General features: G+C 39.4%; 1 protein-coding gene across 1 annotated transcript in view; it reads right to left on the bottom strand.

Annotated features, from left to right (window-relative positions):
- The window catches only part of MORC3 (MORC family CW-type zinc finger 3), a 31,438-nt gene that overhangs the window by 3,514 nt on the left and 12,262 nt on the right, over positions 1–15,662 (bottom strand). Inside the window, exons 5-16 of the mRNA XM_076353788.1 lie at positions 15,280–15,427; positions 13,802–13,949; positions 12,452–12,583; positions 12,070–12,189; positions 11,542–11,639; positions 7,168–7,272; positions 6,935–7,057; positions 6,734–6,808; positions 5,824–5,866; positions 4,317–4,504; positions 2,889–3,720; positions 2,271–2,434 (exon numbers count right to left, since the gene is read on the bottom strand). Of these exons, the coding sequence (XP_076209903.1) occupies positions 2,271–2,434; positions 2,889–3,720; positions 4,317–4,504; positions 5,824–5,866; positions 6,734–6,808; positions 6,935–7,057; positions 7,168–7,272; positions 11,542–11,639; positions 12,070–12,189; positions 12,452–12,583; positions 13,802–13,949; positions 15,280–15,427 (2,176 nt within the window). The remainder of the gene's footprint in view (positions 1–2,270; positions 2,435–2,888; positions 3,721–4,316; positions 4,505–5,823; positions 5,867–6,733; positions 6,809–6,934; positions 7,058–7,167; positions 7,273–11,541; positions 11,640–12,069; positions 12,190–12,451; positions 12,584–13,801; positions 13,950–15,279; positions 15,428–15,662) is intronic.

Genomic DNA, 15,662 nt, shown 5'->3' with positions numbered 1-15,662 from the left:
GAAAATCTCCAAAGATGGGAGATTCCACAATCTCCCCGGGTCCCTTTTTCAAGGTTTGACTTCCCTCACTGTGAACACTTTTTTTCTCTAATATTTCAACAGAATTTCCCTTGTTGCAGCTTGCGTCTATTGCCTCTCATCCTATCACTGTGCTCATGAGCAGAGGAGGCCAGCTTCGTCTTTTCTACACCCTCTCATTAGGCAGCAGAAGAGAGCAATAGGATTTCAAGGTAACCCACTCTTTGTAAGGCTATTTCCCCTCCTGTAGCAGATGCTCCAGGCCCCTACCCATCTTGATGGCCCTTCAGTAGACTTGCTCCAATATGCCAGTGTCATTCATATACCAGGGAGCCCAAAACTGGACACAATACTCCATGTTTGGTCTCACAATGCCCAACAGCAGGGGAGAATCACTTCCCTCAAACTGCTGGCTGAACTCTTGCCAATGTAGCCCAGTAGGCACTGGGTTCTCCCACCACAAGAGCGCACTGCTGACTCACATTCAACTTCTAGTCCACCAGCATCACAGGCCATCTTCTTCCAAGCTGCTTTCCTATGAGTAGTCTCCAGCTTGTTCAACTGCACGGGGTATTTCCAACACAGGTGCAGAACTTCGCAGTTGCCTTTGTTGAATTTCCAGGAGGTTTCTTTCAGCCCATTTTTCCAATTTGTCAAGGTCCCTCAACAGCAGCCCTACCCTCCAGAGTATCAATGGTTCCCTCCAAGTCGATGTCATGAATTTACTGAGTTAATTTTGCTGCATTATCTAGGCCATTAATGAAGGCATTAACCATTACTGGCCTCGATATTGATCCATGAGCTCAGCAGTCTGGCCAATTTTATGGCCCACCTCCTAGTCTACCTATCCAAACCAGACCTCACAAACTTCACTCTCATGATATTATGGCAGCCCACGTTGAAAGCTTTGCTAAAATGAAGGTCCACAGAGCTGGTCGTCTCAATGTAAAAGGCAATGAGGCTGCAAAGGCACGATGTGCCCTCAGTAAATCCATGCTGGTTGTTCCCCATCACCTTGACTATCATAGGGCTGCAGGTGGCTTCCAGGTAGATTTGCTCCATGGTCTTCCCAGGGACTGAGGCTACACTGACCAGCCTGTAGTTCTGCCTGTCCTAAACAGGGGCATGACGACTGCCTTTTTCCAGGAACGCTGACTGCCACAACGTTTTGGAGATATCATCACAAGGCCAGCTCTCCATCAATTGGCCAGCTCCCTCTGATGCATCTCATCTGGTCCCACGGACTTGCGTATGTCGAATTTGCTTAAATGGTCCCTTAATTCAGTCACCTTTTATTACAGGTAATGCTTCACTCCCTAAGATTACCACTTGGCTCAGGAACCTGGGTGGCCAGAGGGCAGACCTTACCAGTAAAAACCAAGGCAAAGAAGATACTGGGTACCTCAGTAGTTTGTGCCTCACACACCTCATGTCCTTCGCTACTAAGCACCTGCCCCACTGAGCAGCAGGCCCACATTTTTCTTAGTTCTCCTGTTGCTGGTACTGTGCTTACAGAAGCCCTTCTGGTTCCCCTTCACAGGCCTTGCCAGTTTTAACTCCAGCTGAGCTCTGGCTTTCAATTCATTTCAATTCACACATGCCCAGGCAGTGTGCCTATATTCCTGCTGGACTGCTCATCCCTGCTTCCATCTGGTACGTGTACTTCTTTTGTGTGTTTGCTATTTCTATTAACCAAGAGCTGCAAGCTCTCTATTTGTAAGCTTGAACTCTCGTTTAGTTCAAAGATACACTCTGGACACAACCTCGTTCCATAGGATTGGTCTGCAGCAAGAAGTTCTTACAGGAAAAGTAAGTTTCAAAACCAAACCCAAACTCTTTTCAGTAGAGTACTATTGATCCAGGAAAGAAAAATAGAATATAAAAGTGAAGTTCATTTACACAGCATAAGCTAATGATCACCCTCTTTCCTGTCTCCTTTCTCTCTCCTTGTTCTGTAAGTCATATCTAGAAATTATGTAACATTTCGGTATTTGAAGAAGTGTCAGTATGGCATTCTATTGTGCAATGGCCAACCCTGCTCACACAAATACCTAAATCATAAAAAAAATTAAATAAATCACTTGATAAAAAAAATGTTACCGTTAGGAGTCACAAGAGGCAGTAGAAAAGAATTCCAAGCATCACATTTTATTATATGATTATCAGACATGACCTTCATCAAGATGTTTCACATACAATCAGCCAGCCAGAATCTTGCTTGAAATATAGTCTAGAAAGAACAAAATTGATACCTTTCTCCATCAGAAAAATTTACAGAGTCTTCTACATTACTGGTGGTAGAATCATTTGCACGTGCTACCACTTGTGGAATTGAAGCTTTTAACTGTGCGATTTCTGCTTTGAGTTCTTCACATTGACAGGCAATTTGATTTTTTTCCACTTCTAGTAGTTCAGTCTGGCAAGTAAATAAAAATAATTTTATGTATCAAATAAAATTGTGGTGGATTAAAATAAAGACAACTTATACAGATTTAAATCATTTAAATTGACTGTTTTTAATTAACTTTTCAGTGAGATTTTAAGATATGACAAACTGCTTTAAAATAGCCAGCTGTCAGCTGAACCACTGTATGTGTGCTCCCTCTAAGCCTGCTCAGTCTCTCTTGTCTTGCAGTCAGAGCCACTCGGAGCCTTGCAGTCTCTCTCAAGTTCTCTTATTTCTATCTATGGAAGCAAAAAACCAGAAGCTCCTAGGCTAATTCAGTATTTCTTCCCCTTTTTAGGTGGCTTGATTAGTTAGTGGACTGAACTACACAACACTGTGTACTAGAACTGCTATGAAACACCCATTAAAAAATAAAAACAATTAATTGTTAATTTGAAGAATATCACTGTTTTAACAAACATACCTCACTTTTATATCTGTCTCTCTCAATGCTGCATTTGTCCAGTTGCCTGAAAACATCGTCCAGTTGCACAGCAATTTCATCTACCTCGCTTTTATTTTCACCATCAGCACACTTGCTGCATTCAGTTTTTAAGTTCTGCAGGGTACTGCATTGTTCCTTTAGTTTTGCTATTTCTTCTAAGGCCTGTTCATAGAGAATGGTCACTTCTGCCAAACTTCTTTCATGAACATTTTCTTCTGCAAATGAAGAAATTGTCTCAGTTGACTGATGGCACATTTCTTTTTTTACGTACTTATTATTCATTTCTAAAATCCTCTGTTCCAGTGTTTCTACTTGTTTGGTTAATACTTCACATTTGTTTTGGTACATTTCTTTTTCTTTGTTTAATAATTGCAGCTGATTTTTCAGTTCATTTCCAAGATCTACAGATGTCTCAGAAACATCTTTAACATTGTGCTGTTTAGTTTCCATCTCTGCCCTGGGAACTTGAATATCGGTGTCATCTTCCACCTCTTCCTTTTTAACAACTAAGTTTGGGAGCTCTGTCTGTGTCGCTGAGGTCAACTGTTCACTTTTTGATTCTGAAGTAGCTGCACTGCAAGGTTCTCCGACATCACAGTTTTCTTTCTGCTTCTCTTGATCCAAGTTAATACATTCAGTTTTTACTACAGGAACATCAGAATCTGCTGAAGGCTTTGGAGTACTGCTCTCCTCTAAAATAATGACATCTTCATCATCATCATCATCATCATGGTTGTTGAATGTTTTGTCATTTAATCGAGGTGTCTTTAAAGACACAGGTGTCACGCAACCAGGTGTCTTCCGTTTCAGACTGAGAAGCAAAATATTAAACTGATTATTGTATTGCTCAAATACTGCAAAGTCATTTGTTTCAAACTATGTTTAGTGTTTCTGTAAGCACTATTAAAAACTACCACTCAATAACTAGAAAGAGATGTCTCCCTGCATAGTACTTTAAGATGTGTGGCCAGAGTAAATACCTTTCCTGTGAAAACAAGTGGCTGACATCCACACACTAAATTATTACCTTCACACATTATTTTGAAACAGACTCAGACTCAGTATTTGCAGGAACACCCCCCCGCACCCGTTCTTTAACCAACAGAGCTTAAGGAGAACATACTGTTGAGCGTGGTTAACACAATACAGTCTTTTCCTCCTCAACAGACAAACCACTAAGCAATTTTCCTTGCCAATGCACAGTATTTTTTGCTGCATTCACTTTTGTACTTCACAAGGTTTCTAAGTACCTTTAACCAACCTGCTGCTTCCTATACTCCCAAAAGTGACATATGAATTTTGGCAGCTATCACCTGAAGATGGGACTACACCCAACACCATAATTTTCATTAACAAGTTATTAGTTTTGGAAATAAATAGGAATCTACTTTGTACCGGTTCACTAACCTGTTATCAGAATCGGAATGAGGTGAAGATACCGATCTATTTAAAATAAGCAGAGGTCTTTTGACAGAAGCATTTGATGTTTCTGGTAAAAGTGATCTTGGAACGGCTTCCTTTCCACTAACAGCTGAGAATGTTTTGAAGTCTTTACTTGAAGAAGCAGGTGTTTTTAAAAACATTTCATTATTCATCTAAGACAATATTAGTTAAGAATGAAAAGAAACAGACATTAGTAGATTCTTCAGAATAGGTTTAAACAGTTCTCCTATCTGCCTCTCCTATCTGCCAACACCTCGAGTTCTGACCAGCATTTCTTATGCATACTACAAGGATCTGCTTGAACCCAGGCTCAGTATTTTGCCGTAAGAAAGGCTAACTAGACTCCACGTTGCAAACCCCAGTTTTCTTAACTTAATGATCACACAACCCCTCCCCCCAAACTCTACTGATGTGTGTGAAGTATTTCCTTCATGTTGGTTTAAGACATACAACATATTAGAAAGCAGCAAGCTCTATATCATAATTACAGACTTCTGGCAGATTTCTCAGAGGACTTTGAATGCTGTACACCAGCTGCACACTCCTCTCCATGCACAGATTTATTGCTGTCAGAAAGCAGCTTTCTGATGTTACAAGCCTTTCTCTAGATACAGGTATTTTAAAGCACCATGTAGAATCTCAGGCAAGAGCTTTTCCCAAGCTGTATCTGTCTGAAGTCTGAACATCATACACAAAGTATGGGACAGCCATCTCTGTTAAAGCTGCTCATAATTAATTCAGTTTGTCTAAAATGAGTAATACTTTACTTTTAGAAATTACTTTTGTACTTGGGTAAAAGTAATGGCAGAAAAATAATACAGTGAAGTATGTAGGTTAAAACAGCATATGCAAAGTCTCTTCTCCAGAAATGGAGTGATCTTAGGTTAGCTTAAGTTGCTTTCAAAGTAACGTGCTAAATCACACTTAGGAAATTTGATTCTGAGTTACAATCTACACATTCTCATCATTCAACCATGTTGACTTGAATCTGCATTTAATGTGAATTTGAGTGCCTCCTTGCAGAAGTACAGCTACTACAAGTCTGTCCATCCCCACCCCAATTTTAAGGGCATCTTTACTTTCATATCCTCATCACATCTCTCTACAACAAATCCACTTTCAATAATTAGATGGCATGCCATAAAAACAGGTGTGAGTGACTGACATCTCTTCTAGCACTATTTTGTGAGAGGGTTTTGTCCCTCTCAAACTCTTTCTGAAGTACTACAGAGAAAGCAATGGTGTATTTTCCATCATTGGACAGCAAAGACGGGGGATTTTTCATTTACTAATAGTGAGTATAACCTGTACAGCCATCAAAACAAAACAGGATGTTGAACCAGTCAGTTGGCCACTAGCTGAAGCAAACTCTAACTCAAAGCCTGGCCTATTCAATCAAACTGCATAGTACTGTTGCCAGCAAGAACAACTCTGCTACCAAAGTCAGTTTCCTATCAACTTCAAAAGTTACCTGGTGGCCGTACTCCAGTCGCTTCTTCAGTTTTTCCTTGTCTCTGCACAGCAGCAAGGAAAAAAAAAAAAACAACCACAAAAAAAGAGCTTAGATTCGAAATGTTAACTCATTATAAAACCAAACCAACCTCAGAATCTAAAAGCAAACACAATACTCCTTATCTCAGCTAGACAGAATAAAGTTCTAATGAACATATTCTGGTTTACTGAATGAAAATTTTCTGCATAAACTTAGAAGCTAGTATAGCTTAAAGTTAGCTTAACTTCAAAAAAGTTCTCTCTCAGATTAAGATTTATTTTTAAAAAATCGAAAAAACCCCAAACTCCCACTTCTAGAATGCTAGCCAGCATTAGTTAAAATTAGCCAAATAAGTTTTTTCCATACAACTTAGCTAAGAATCTTCTTATTCTTAAATAAATGTATTGAGGTATTCAGCTGCTTCAACATGGACCTTGAAAATAAGTTAACTAGACAAGATCTCCTAACAGCCCTAATAGCTTGCTTCTCTCACATCCTAAACTATCCTCATGCCACTTACTACTATGAGACAATGCCCCTCTGAGAGCTGTACTTGAACACCAATTGCTGCATTGCTCTCCTTAGTAGTTATTACATGAGAGAGACCCCTGTCGTTATGACTTTCCTAATTTTGATTTAGGAGGGCAAACAGGTATTAAGTCAAAGAGAGAAATTTGAATGTAATGCCAACATGCTAATAACAGAGAAAAGAATAGTGCTATTTATCTATTCACTGCCTCGATCAAGTCTTGATTTCAGGGCACTATTTTCTGGCTGGATATATTCCCAGAAGAGTTGCAATTATACCATAGGTGACAGAAAAGGGCATTTAGTTTTTACATTCCTTTTCTAGTGTTGAGACACTTGTAAGAAAGTCTCTAGTACTCACTTTTTCTTGTAAGTTTTCTCATATGTAGGATGTATTAAGTCATCATCTTCTGGTTCTTCTGGCACATTACAATTCCTGAGTCAAGGAGGGGGGGGGGGGGAAACCAACAACGCAACAAAGAGCTTAACATCCATGCTTATAACAGGTGATAAAATAAGAACTGAAAGCAGTATTTAGATATTCATCGAAATCTAATTTTACCGGAATTGTGGGTCAGGGTTCAGTGAGCAGTACCACTTTTCTGGCAAGTGCTCTATTCCATCTGGCAGCTTCCGCCATTTCAGACATGCATCACATTGTACCCATGTCTGATCAGGCTGTTTTCTGTAATGGAAAAAATATCAGAACTTTCACATGAAAAGTTCAGTTTCATGACTGAGTGTAAAACAGTAATAAGAGTATGTAAAATCCTTCTATTTAGAAGTGATACTCACTGTATCTCTTCAACTGGCAAAGCTAACGGATATTCTTCGTTTTTCTTTGTTTTCATTTCATTCCAGTAATCATTAAGCTTTTCTCCTAATGCTGCTATTGTAAGTCTAAAAAGAAAAGTTTTTAAAAGACCACCTTAAATAATCAAATCCTACCACAGAAAGAACCTTTATAAACTACAGTGAAAGAATAAACATATGAACCACTCTAATATTTCTGTTTGCACAACAGTAAGCTTTTTGCATTTAGAAAACCCTAGAAATTAGAATCATGTGAAGACATGTTTGTCAGCAAAGAAATTACTGGAAATACGAGTTGGAGCACAGACAAGAGACTGAAATCAAGAGTGCTCAATTCAGAAGCGCTGTGAATGTACAGTGCAAACCCTGAAGCTAGCTCACCAGTTCAACCTCATAGAAGAAACAAGTACAAAACCACCTCTGTCAATCCAGTACCTAGCTATGTATTTGGCTGATGTTTCTGTACATCCATTAACTGCAGGTTCATGACTACTCTAAGCTGTCGTGCAACAATACTACATGGAGATTGCAAACATATGATCACTTTAATATAGTATAAAGTCTACATGCTGCTAAAAAAGGAGCAGGCCAGTCTTAGCCTAGGTTAATTTTTAGCTGGATTAGTTTCCTGAACAGGGCTCATGGTGCAGCTCAACGACTACTAGAGCTGGCACACACAGGAGGGAGTGGTGCAGAAGACGAACAAGCCCCACAGGTGAGGTAGAGGTAAGACTGCCTCTTGTCAGCATGCTAAATTTATGTCAGAGTGAAGTGGCTGGGTAACCAGAGCCTGAAAGTCAGTCCCTCCCTGCCTGGCTTATTCCAACACCTACACCACCCCGTCCCTTGAACTAACACAAACGTTTGTGCAGTGAACTAGTCTGACCTAGAGTGTTTTGATCTAGATCACCTCTGAACCCAAGTCATGAATTTCTGTGCCAAAAAAAGGAAGTACCACAAGGGCAGAAATGAGCAGCAATGCATGGATGGGATCACGTCTCTCTTCTGGAGGGGGAAGAAGAGCAGGTCAGCTTACGCTGATCATGAAATCACAGCATCAGTTTTATGTTTCTGTTTTGGGCTGGAAAGTTACCTTTTGAAAACCTGTATCAGTCTTTGCAAAAAAGCCTTTATAAAAGATCTTTCAAGTGTAGTATCTCTATGACATTACAAGTGTTTTTAAAAAGAAACAAGTAAAAAGCATTCAACGCTCACTGTGCCAGCCTGTGGGAATACAGTGCAAACCTTGGTCAACACAAATGACTATCCTACAGCGTTCCTAATTCCTCCCCCTCTGCCAAGGGAACTGTTAGTGCCATCGCACAGGAAATGGCTCAGGGAACATCTGTATTGAAAAAACTAACACAAGAGCTATTTTCCAATTTGACCAGTTCCCTGATCTGCTTTACCATGTGTTCTCGTTAACGGCTGTGCTAGCACAATGGTGGCAGAAACACAGGAACTGCTTAAAGCTGGCAATATCACTGCAAAGAGCAGCACAAACTGTGGGTACCATCCGAAGATACAGGCGGATTGAACCGTAGTGGCTGTAGCAGCTATCAGGCTTGCTGCTCCTCCTCCAGAGGGCTGCTGTTTCAACAGCAGGAATGACCATGCTATAGCCCCTCAATTGCTGCAATTAACAGCTCTGTTTATTACAGCACTCTGGTGTGGTTTCTGGGTTATCTTTATATGCAGAGCTGCGTATAAATCAGTAATTCAGTAAAGGCCTTGTGGACAGTTCAGGTTGCCAGTGGAAGCTGAACCACAACTGGCTGAAGGGCAAAACATGCGGCTTGAAAAAGGTAATGACTTTTCCTGCCAAAGTTTACACCACCTATGTTTGCAAGTCAATACCCTAAATTTCTAAGTCCACATTGAAAGCAAGTGTTAGGGCACATAGAAGGAACGTGCCTCCTCCTTTAAGGGCACATGGTCAAAGGAGCCATAAACAAGAACATACAGAGACAAACCCGATCGACAAGGGAAGTAGTGGTAAAAACAAACCTCATCAGTCACACTAACTGGTAAGGATATGTACAGTGTGAGAATGTTTATTTTTTCAGTTGGGAGGGTAAGGAAAGGGAAGGAGACAAACACAGAGAGTCATAAAACCTAACCAATTAGCATTAACAAAGACAATAACCAGAAATAAACCTGGTCAGTCACACTAATTGACAGGCTATCAAGAAACTGCAGGCAAACTGGGATTTTGCAACTGATAAGGATGCAAACATGAGGGTGCAGGATGTTTGGAGGGGGTCAGTGGAACTATGCCAACTGATAAGGCAATGTGCACGGGGAAGAGGGAGCAGGGCGGAACAAAGCAGGGGGGTAGATAGGAAAGAGTATAAAAGTAGCTGGTTGCATGTAAAACAGGTTCGGTCAGTACAGATGTCTGGCTGAGCCCTGTGCCTGATCACTGCAGTCTGTCCTATCTTCTTGTATCTTCTTATTTAATATTTTAACTCTCTACATAATCTCATTCTCTATCCCATGTGTATGTGTATGGCAAGGACTGAGTGCCTGCTGCTGGTGAGAGCTGTGCATCTGTGTGTGAGTGGATTTGGTGCCAGCTCCTGGAGTCAAGACCAGGTGTGTGGTGTCAGCTACTGGAGCAAGTGGGGGTCTCAGCTGCCACCCACTGAGGCAGGAATGGTGTGTCCCCCAAAAACCAGCTCCTGGGATGGACCAGCATGAGCGAGGGACTCAGCACTGGCAGCTGGAGCAGGACTGTGGGTCACAGCCCATGTGTCTGGTGCTGGCAGGGGGACAAGTGTCTGCATCTTCCCCAGTCCCGGTGTCTTGGTGTGCATGTGTATTTGCTGGCAAACTCCAAACTGGACTCAGCAGTGAACAGGAGGCCCCAGGTCCAGGCAGGGGTATCAGGCAGGCAAGGATTTGTGCTAGTATACGCAGGGGAACTTGCGAATATGGAGTGCCTGTGGTATGAGTGTGTGAGTGCACATGTTTGCTAGCAAACATCAAACTGCACTAGCCAGCACGTAGGGGACCTGTGAAGATGGCCTAGGATCCAGGCAGGGGTACCGGGAGGACAGAGGGGCCGTGCCGGTACTCAGGGGATCCACAAGTGTACATGTGCTTGTGAACCCAGAGTGTCATCTGTGTGCCTTCGCTAGGAGGAAGGACAGACTTGGCTGTCTATGCTTTATCTGAGTCCTATATGTAGGTGAACCTTGTCTGTGGCAGTCTGTGTAACCAGCCATGTCAGTGTCCTCTGTGTGTGTCTCTCTGGGACACGCACTCAGCTTTGCTACTGGTTGAACCTGCAAACAGGAAAGTGGCAGTCATGGCCCTCAGCCTGGGCAGAAACCCTGGGTCCCCCGGCTGGGCTCAAGGGAGTCCTGGGACAGAGCTGCTGGAGGAGGTGGCCGCTCCTAATATCCCTTAATATGAAGCAGCACAGAAAACAGCCTTGTCATGATGAAAGGAAATAAAGTAATACAGAGTGGAACAATTCTCAAGGTTTATATTCAGGAAATTTTCCCTGGACAGTTTTTAAACACCTCAGCCTGAAAACTGCTTAGGTAACTCATCCCCTCTAGCCTTTCCTCCCCCACATGCCTCCTTCCCCAGTGCCAGCACAACTGATTCGCAGCAGAGCAGGGTAAACAGACTAGGAAATTCACCTGGCTTAAAAACAATTTTCATCTCTGAAAATTTTACATCAGGCTAGATTCCCCATCTGGTTCACAGTTTAACTACAGGAAATATCACACTAGATACTGACTGCTAGGATGGATGCAGATATGTGAAAAAGTGGCAACCCTGAGTTAGAAATAAAAACTGAAACAAAGCAATGTCCCAAATCACTGCTGCCTTCAGGATGTCAGGTATTTTAAATGCTCTATCAGGTAGCAGAGAATTTGAGGGCATTCAAGTCCACTCTTCGGAAAGAAATTGAAAAGAAGGGCTCAAAAATATCCAGCAAAGCTTTTCCAAAAAAACCACCAAACAAAAACTGTTATGAAAAAAGTTAATAGTGTGGATTCATGTATCGCAATTTTAGTCACACGCCATACAAATATCCACATCTCAGTGAGTTATTCGTGCTCATTTTACAATCAGTGAGGAGCAGAATTGCAACCAACCACTTTTAGGGCACTTGCTTTAAAATGATGTGTATGATACTCTAGACTTACTGACTGCACAATGAATGCAGTATGACCAGTGTAGATGCAAACATCCCACCCCTACTGTTCAGAACAGTCATGCAGTTTAATGACGGAACATAAGCTTTTATTCTTACTACTTAGAAAAGAAGAAGCCTTTATTGTCAAGTATTTCACAGTGAACAACACTATTCAACAGAAAGTCTACTTAATATACATTTACCTGTATTCATTTGTGTAGTCAAAATCTTGTTTGTTATGAGTTGGTTTTAGGAAGTTGCATTCAATAATCCCAACTACACCAACACCCATGTTGTTTGCCTATAAGAAATTAAGATACATCAGGAAAAACAACATATATTCTATGCTAATACTGCAAGAGTTTGTCAGAGGTAATTATAAACTATATATACACTAGGTAAAAACAATTTTCTGGCTTACAACTCCTCTGCAAAAAGAAACTCTCGACACAAACCCCCTAAATAAAAAATCCTCTGTTCAACCCCTCTTTTTGTCCTGAAAGGAATGCTTAGACCCATATTTTGTGTATCAAGCTTAGTTTCAAAAACAAACATTAAAACAACTGTATACAATTTAATACAATTTTTAACTGCTACACAAACTAAAAAAGGTGGTTTTATAAAGGATACATCAACATCCTAGTTTCCATCCGTATTCTTTTTTAAAATCAGTGTTTGAATGAAAATTGTTTCTAAAGATGCTAAAATATTTTTGATCTTTAATTTCTTACCTTTAACTGACAACCAACTCTTTCATAAGCTTTGATGAGTCTGTTTTTATGGTACATCATTATTCCATAATGATCTTTGTTTCTGCAGTTAAATCCAAAAGTAATTCTCACTGTTTTAGCCTTTTACCAGATATTAAGGAAAAATCTGGTTAATCTCATGTAACACAAAAATACAGTTACTCTGAGTGTTCATTCTAAACTGGGTCCTGGAACTTACTTTTTTTTATATTGAGGTAATTCCTTCAGTATGTCTTTATTAAAAAAAAAAAAAAAAAAAATCACGAGTATAACTGCAACATACCCAGCAAAATGCAGACAGCTTACATAAAACATCACATCATTAAATTCAGCATGCAATGATGTAAATATTAGCAAAGGATACATTCAAAAATTTTGGCCTATATATATCGTGTTCGATGAAGGCAAGGCTTTTGGAAACCAGCTGTGTTTTCACTTTTTGTCCTCGCAGAATGATCTGCATTGTTGGCTTCAGATACAAGATACTGCAATAAGCCTACAAAACATACAGTAACTCCTGTCATTAAAAAACCCCAAAACCTCAAGATATGGATATTTTACAAGGCATTAGGTTTAGGAAGACGAACTCAAGTTTTAATTAATTGTATGAAATGCGGTTTTTTTCAACTTGAATCCAGAAAAATAGGAAATGCAAGTGTGCATAATAAGCATACATATATCACAAATTAAATGAATACCAATTGAAGGACAACTTTTATGAATATGACAAGTTAGTCAGGTGTCTGAAGATGAAGTTTTACCACTAAAAAAGCTCTCAAACACACAAGCCTCTCTTTTCTTATCCCCTATTCAGAGCTTAAAAATTCTACTACAAACTTTAAAATTACAAACAAAAGCAAGTGTGTTAACTTTATTCCAAATGACTGCATATTATCATAGCTTGATAATAGCTATGCAATCTTCTTATAAACATGTAGATCTGAATTTTAATTTGCATTTCTTTTATCATTATATTTACAGCTTCTAATAATTGAAGTGGATATAGGACTTCAGAAAGTCTTAGAATAATTGAAGGTTTTAGTTCAACTGGAATAATACTTCTGAATATTATCCACAAGAAGTGCCCAGAACACCTAGTAATTGCAGATGCATTTTCTTACAAAAAGAAGCCTTCAAAACTTATGAATCAATAGTGGAGACAAGGGTTGTATCAATTAGCCTACAGAAAAGCCTTGTCCCTATCTGCATGCATGTATTCAAACAATGGAGCTGCTTCCCAATTCCTGTACCTCTTTTTGAAACCTAGAAATGACACTTTGCCAACCAAAACCAATCTGTTTTAAAAGATTCACATGAGCATAGCGTCAGTACTATATGCATGTATACCTCCACTACAATGGAATGTTTACCCTGCTGACAACCACACACATCCCTATTTAATTTCTGAAGCTACTGACTGCATTTCCTTCTTGCTCCTTTGGCTACGTTTAAACAGCAAAAATGTTATTTGCAAGACTACATAAAACCCAGTAATTCTCTTCTAAACAGCAAATGTTTACACAAGTCCACAAATACATTTCACCTTCAATTTTCAAAATTAATGTTGACATATTGCCCTAACATTTAAATTCTGACATTCGTCCTCCCCCCCAAACGCTTCTGTAGTATAGTACATTATATTAAAACAAAAACATATACCCTCCAGCTTCCAAAAATAAACAAACAAATAAATTTTAAAAAATGTTATACGTACTCGCAGTGAGTAGTCACTTTCTGGAACAATCTGGTCCAGTCTCTCTTGTTTTTTATATCCTTTTTTGCCTGTTTCATCTAAGTCTTCTGGAATTCTGATATCGTATTTATCCTTGTCAAAGTCAAATTCTGTTTTTTCATTTTTATCTCTAAGAAATAAGATTAAAAAAATACTAATTATGAAAAGAAAAAGCCAACATGAAATAAGATACTGTGGTACACCCAGCGGGTATCACAAAGATGCAAGAGAAAGGGAATTCCTTTGAACCACGGTGGTTTTCTTCACAGATTTGCTAAAATTCACATAAAAAAAGTTCACCAGTTCCTTTCTGATATCCAAGGGATACAAGAGAAGTGATAGCGAGACATTCATGAATTCTAACTTAATTCTAAAAAGGTCACACTTCAAAAATAAAAGCAGTCAGTATCAGCTTTAAATTCTGGATGGACCAAGACACACATTCCTTCTAAATGCAAAATTTCTGAACACTGCAAATTGCCTTCCTAAGATTTTTAGTGCTGCAAAAGTGACACTCACCACAGCTTTCCAACTCAAGAGTTATCACAATTTCTTATTGCACTACTCACCAGATGTATACACTGTAATTAGTTGCAGAGATATACACTGCAGTATGCTGGCAGTACCTTTGCACAACATTGAGATACATCATAGTTGGCACAAATATTCCAGAAATAAAGTCTTTTAATACTGAAACAGCTCTGTTTTTTTTTAAAGTAGATTTGATTGCAACATATTATAAATAATAGATGGTCTGGACAGACCATCAGACAGGTTCCCTGCTAATAAGGCAGCAACAAAGATGTGAAGGAAAGGGAAAGGAGATGGGAAGTGATGACACCCATCTGCCACTGCTACAGCAACAGCTGTTTAAAAAAAAAAAAGCAACAAGCAAGTCAAAGCTAGAAGAGGCTGGAAATCTATACTGCCGTCCACAATCCCAGGGGCAAGTAGACAAATAAGACAAATACACACAACTGTATTTATGTACTTGGATTTCTATTTATTTTATGGTAACAGTTGAGAAGTTTAGAAAGGTCTAGATCCCTACAGAAGAACACTGCTGACTCCAAACTTAAAAAGCCATTAATACTTGCCTGTACATACAAATATTTTTTTGTTTGAATTTTTGCATTCATAATTTCATAGGTCTGAAATATCAGATTTATAATTTATCTATTTAAATTTTCCTTCTGGCAAAAGCAACAGTATCTTATCAAAGGAAAACATGAAGTCCTTTACATTCTCCTTCCTTCTGCTATGTTACTTGAGATATTAGCAACAGTTCTTATGCAACATTACAGCCCTTCAATCATGCGAGTTAGGTGTAACTGGGAAACCAGACTCAAACTGCCCACAGTCTTTTGGAATTATTCTACAAAAAACCCCTTGTATGTTTGCATGCACTGAAAGATAATATAAACTAAATGAGATATATAAGAGACTGGACTTCATCTTACCTTCTAAGATTCCAAATGATAATTCTTGTTCCTTTTTTCCCTATTATAGCATCTAGCTCTGCCAGTAATTTCTCCTCAGTAGAAAATAAAGAATGTGTTAAGATGGCCTTCAGGCTGTTTTTTGATTCTGTTGGATCATTTATCTGTCGTAAGCATTATGTTAAGGAGACTAACTTTGGATGAAGTAAGCTTTCAGAAGATGAGGAAACTTCTGCAACAGCATCCTGTACTCACTTCACAGGTTCTCATTCTACATCTCAGAGCTCCTACAAATTTAAAGGCCTTAACAAATTATAGCCTTCCTTGCATCTTACAATTTACTTAGGGTATCCATAAGACTAGACAATGAGATTTCCTTTATTGATATTATCATCCAAATTTTG

This window comes from Aptenodytes patagonicus, chromosome 1, assembly GCF_965638725.1.
Source record: "Aptenodytes patagonicus chromosome 1, bAptPat1.pri.cur, whole genome shotgun sequence".
NCBI classification, from domain to species: domain Eukaryota; kingdom Metazoa; phylum Chordata; class Aves; order Sphenisciformes; family Spheniscidae; genus Aptenodytes; species Aptenodytes patagonicus.
The sequence above is the reverse complement of the archived record's forward strand: the minus strand, read 5'-3'. Positions and strand labels throughout refer to the sequence as shown.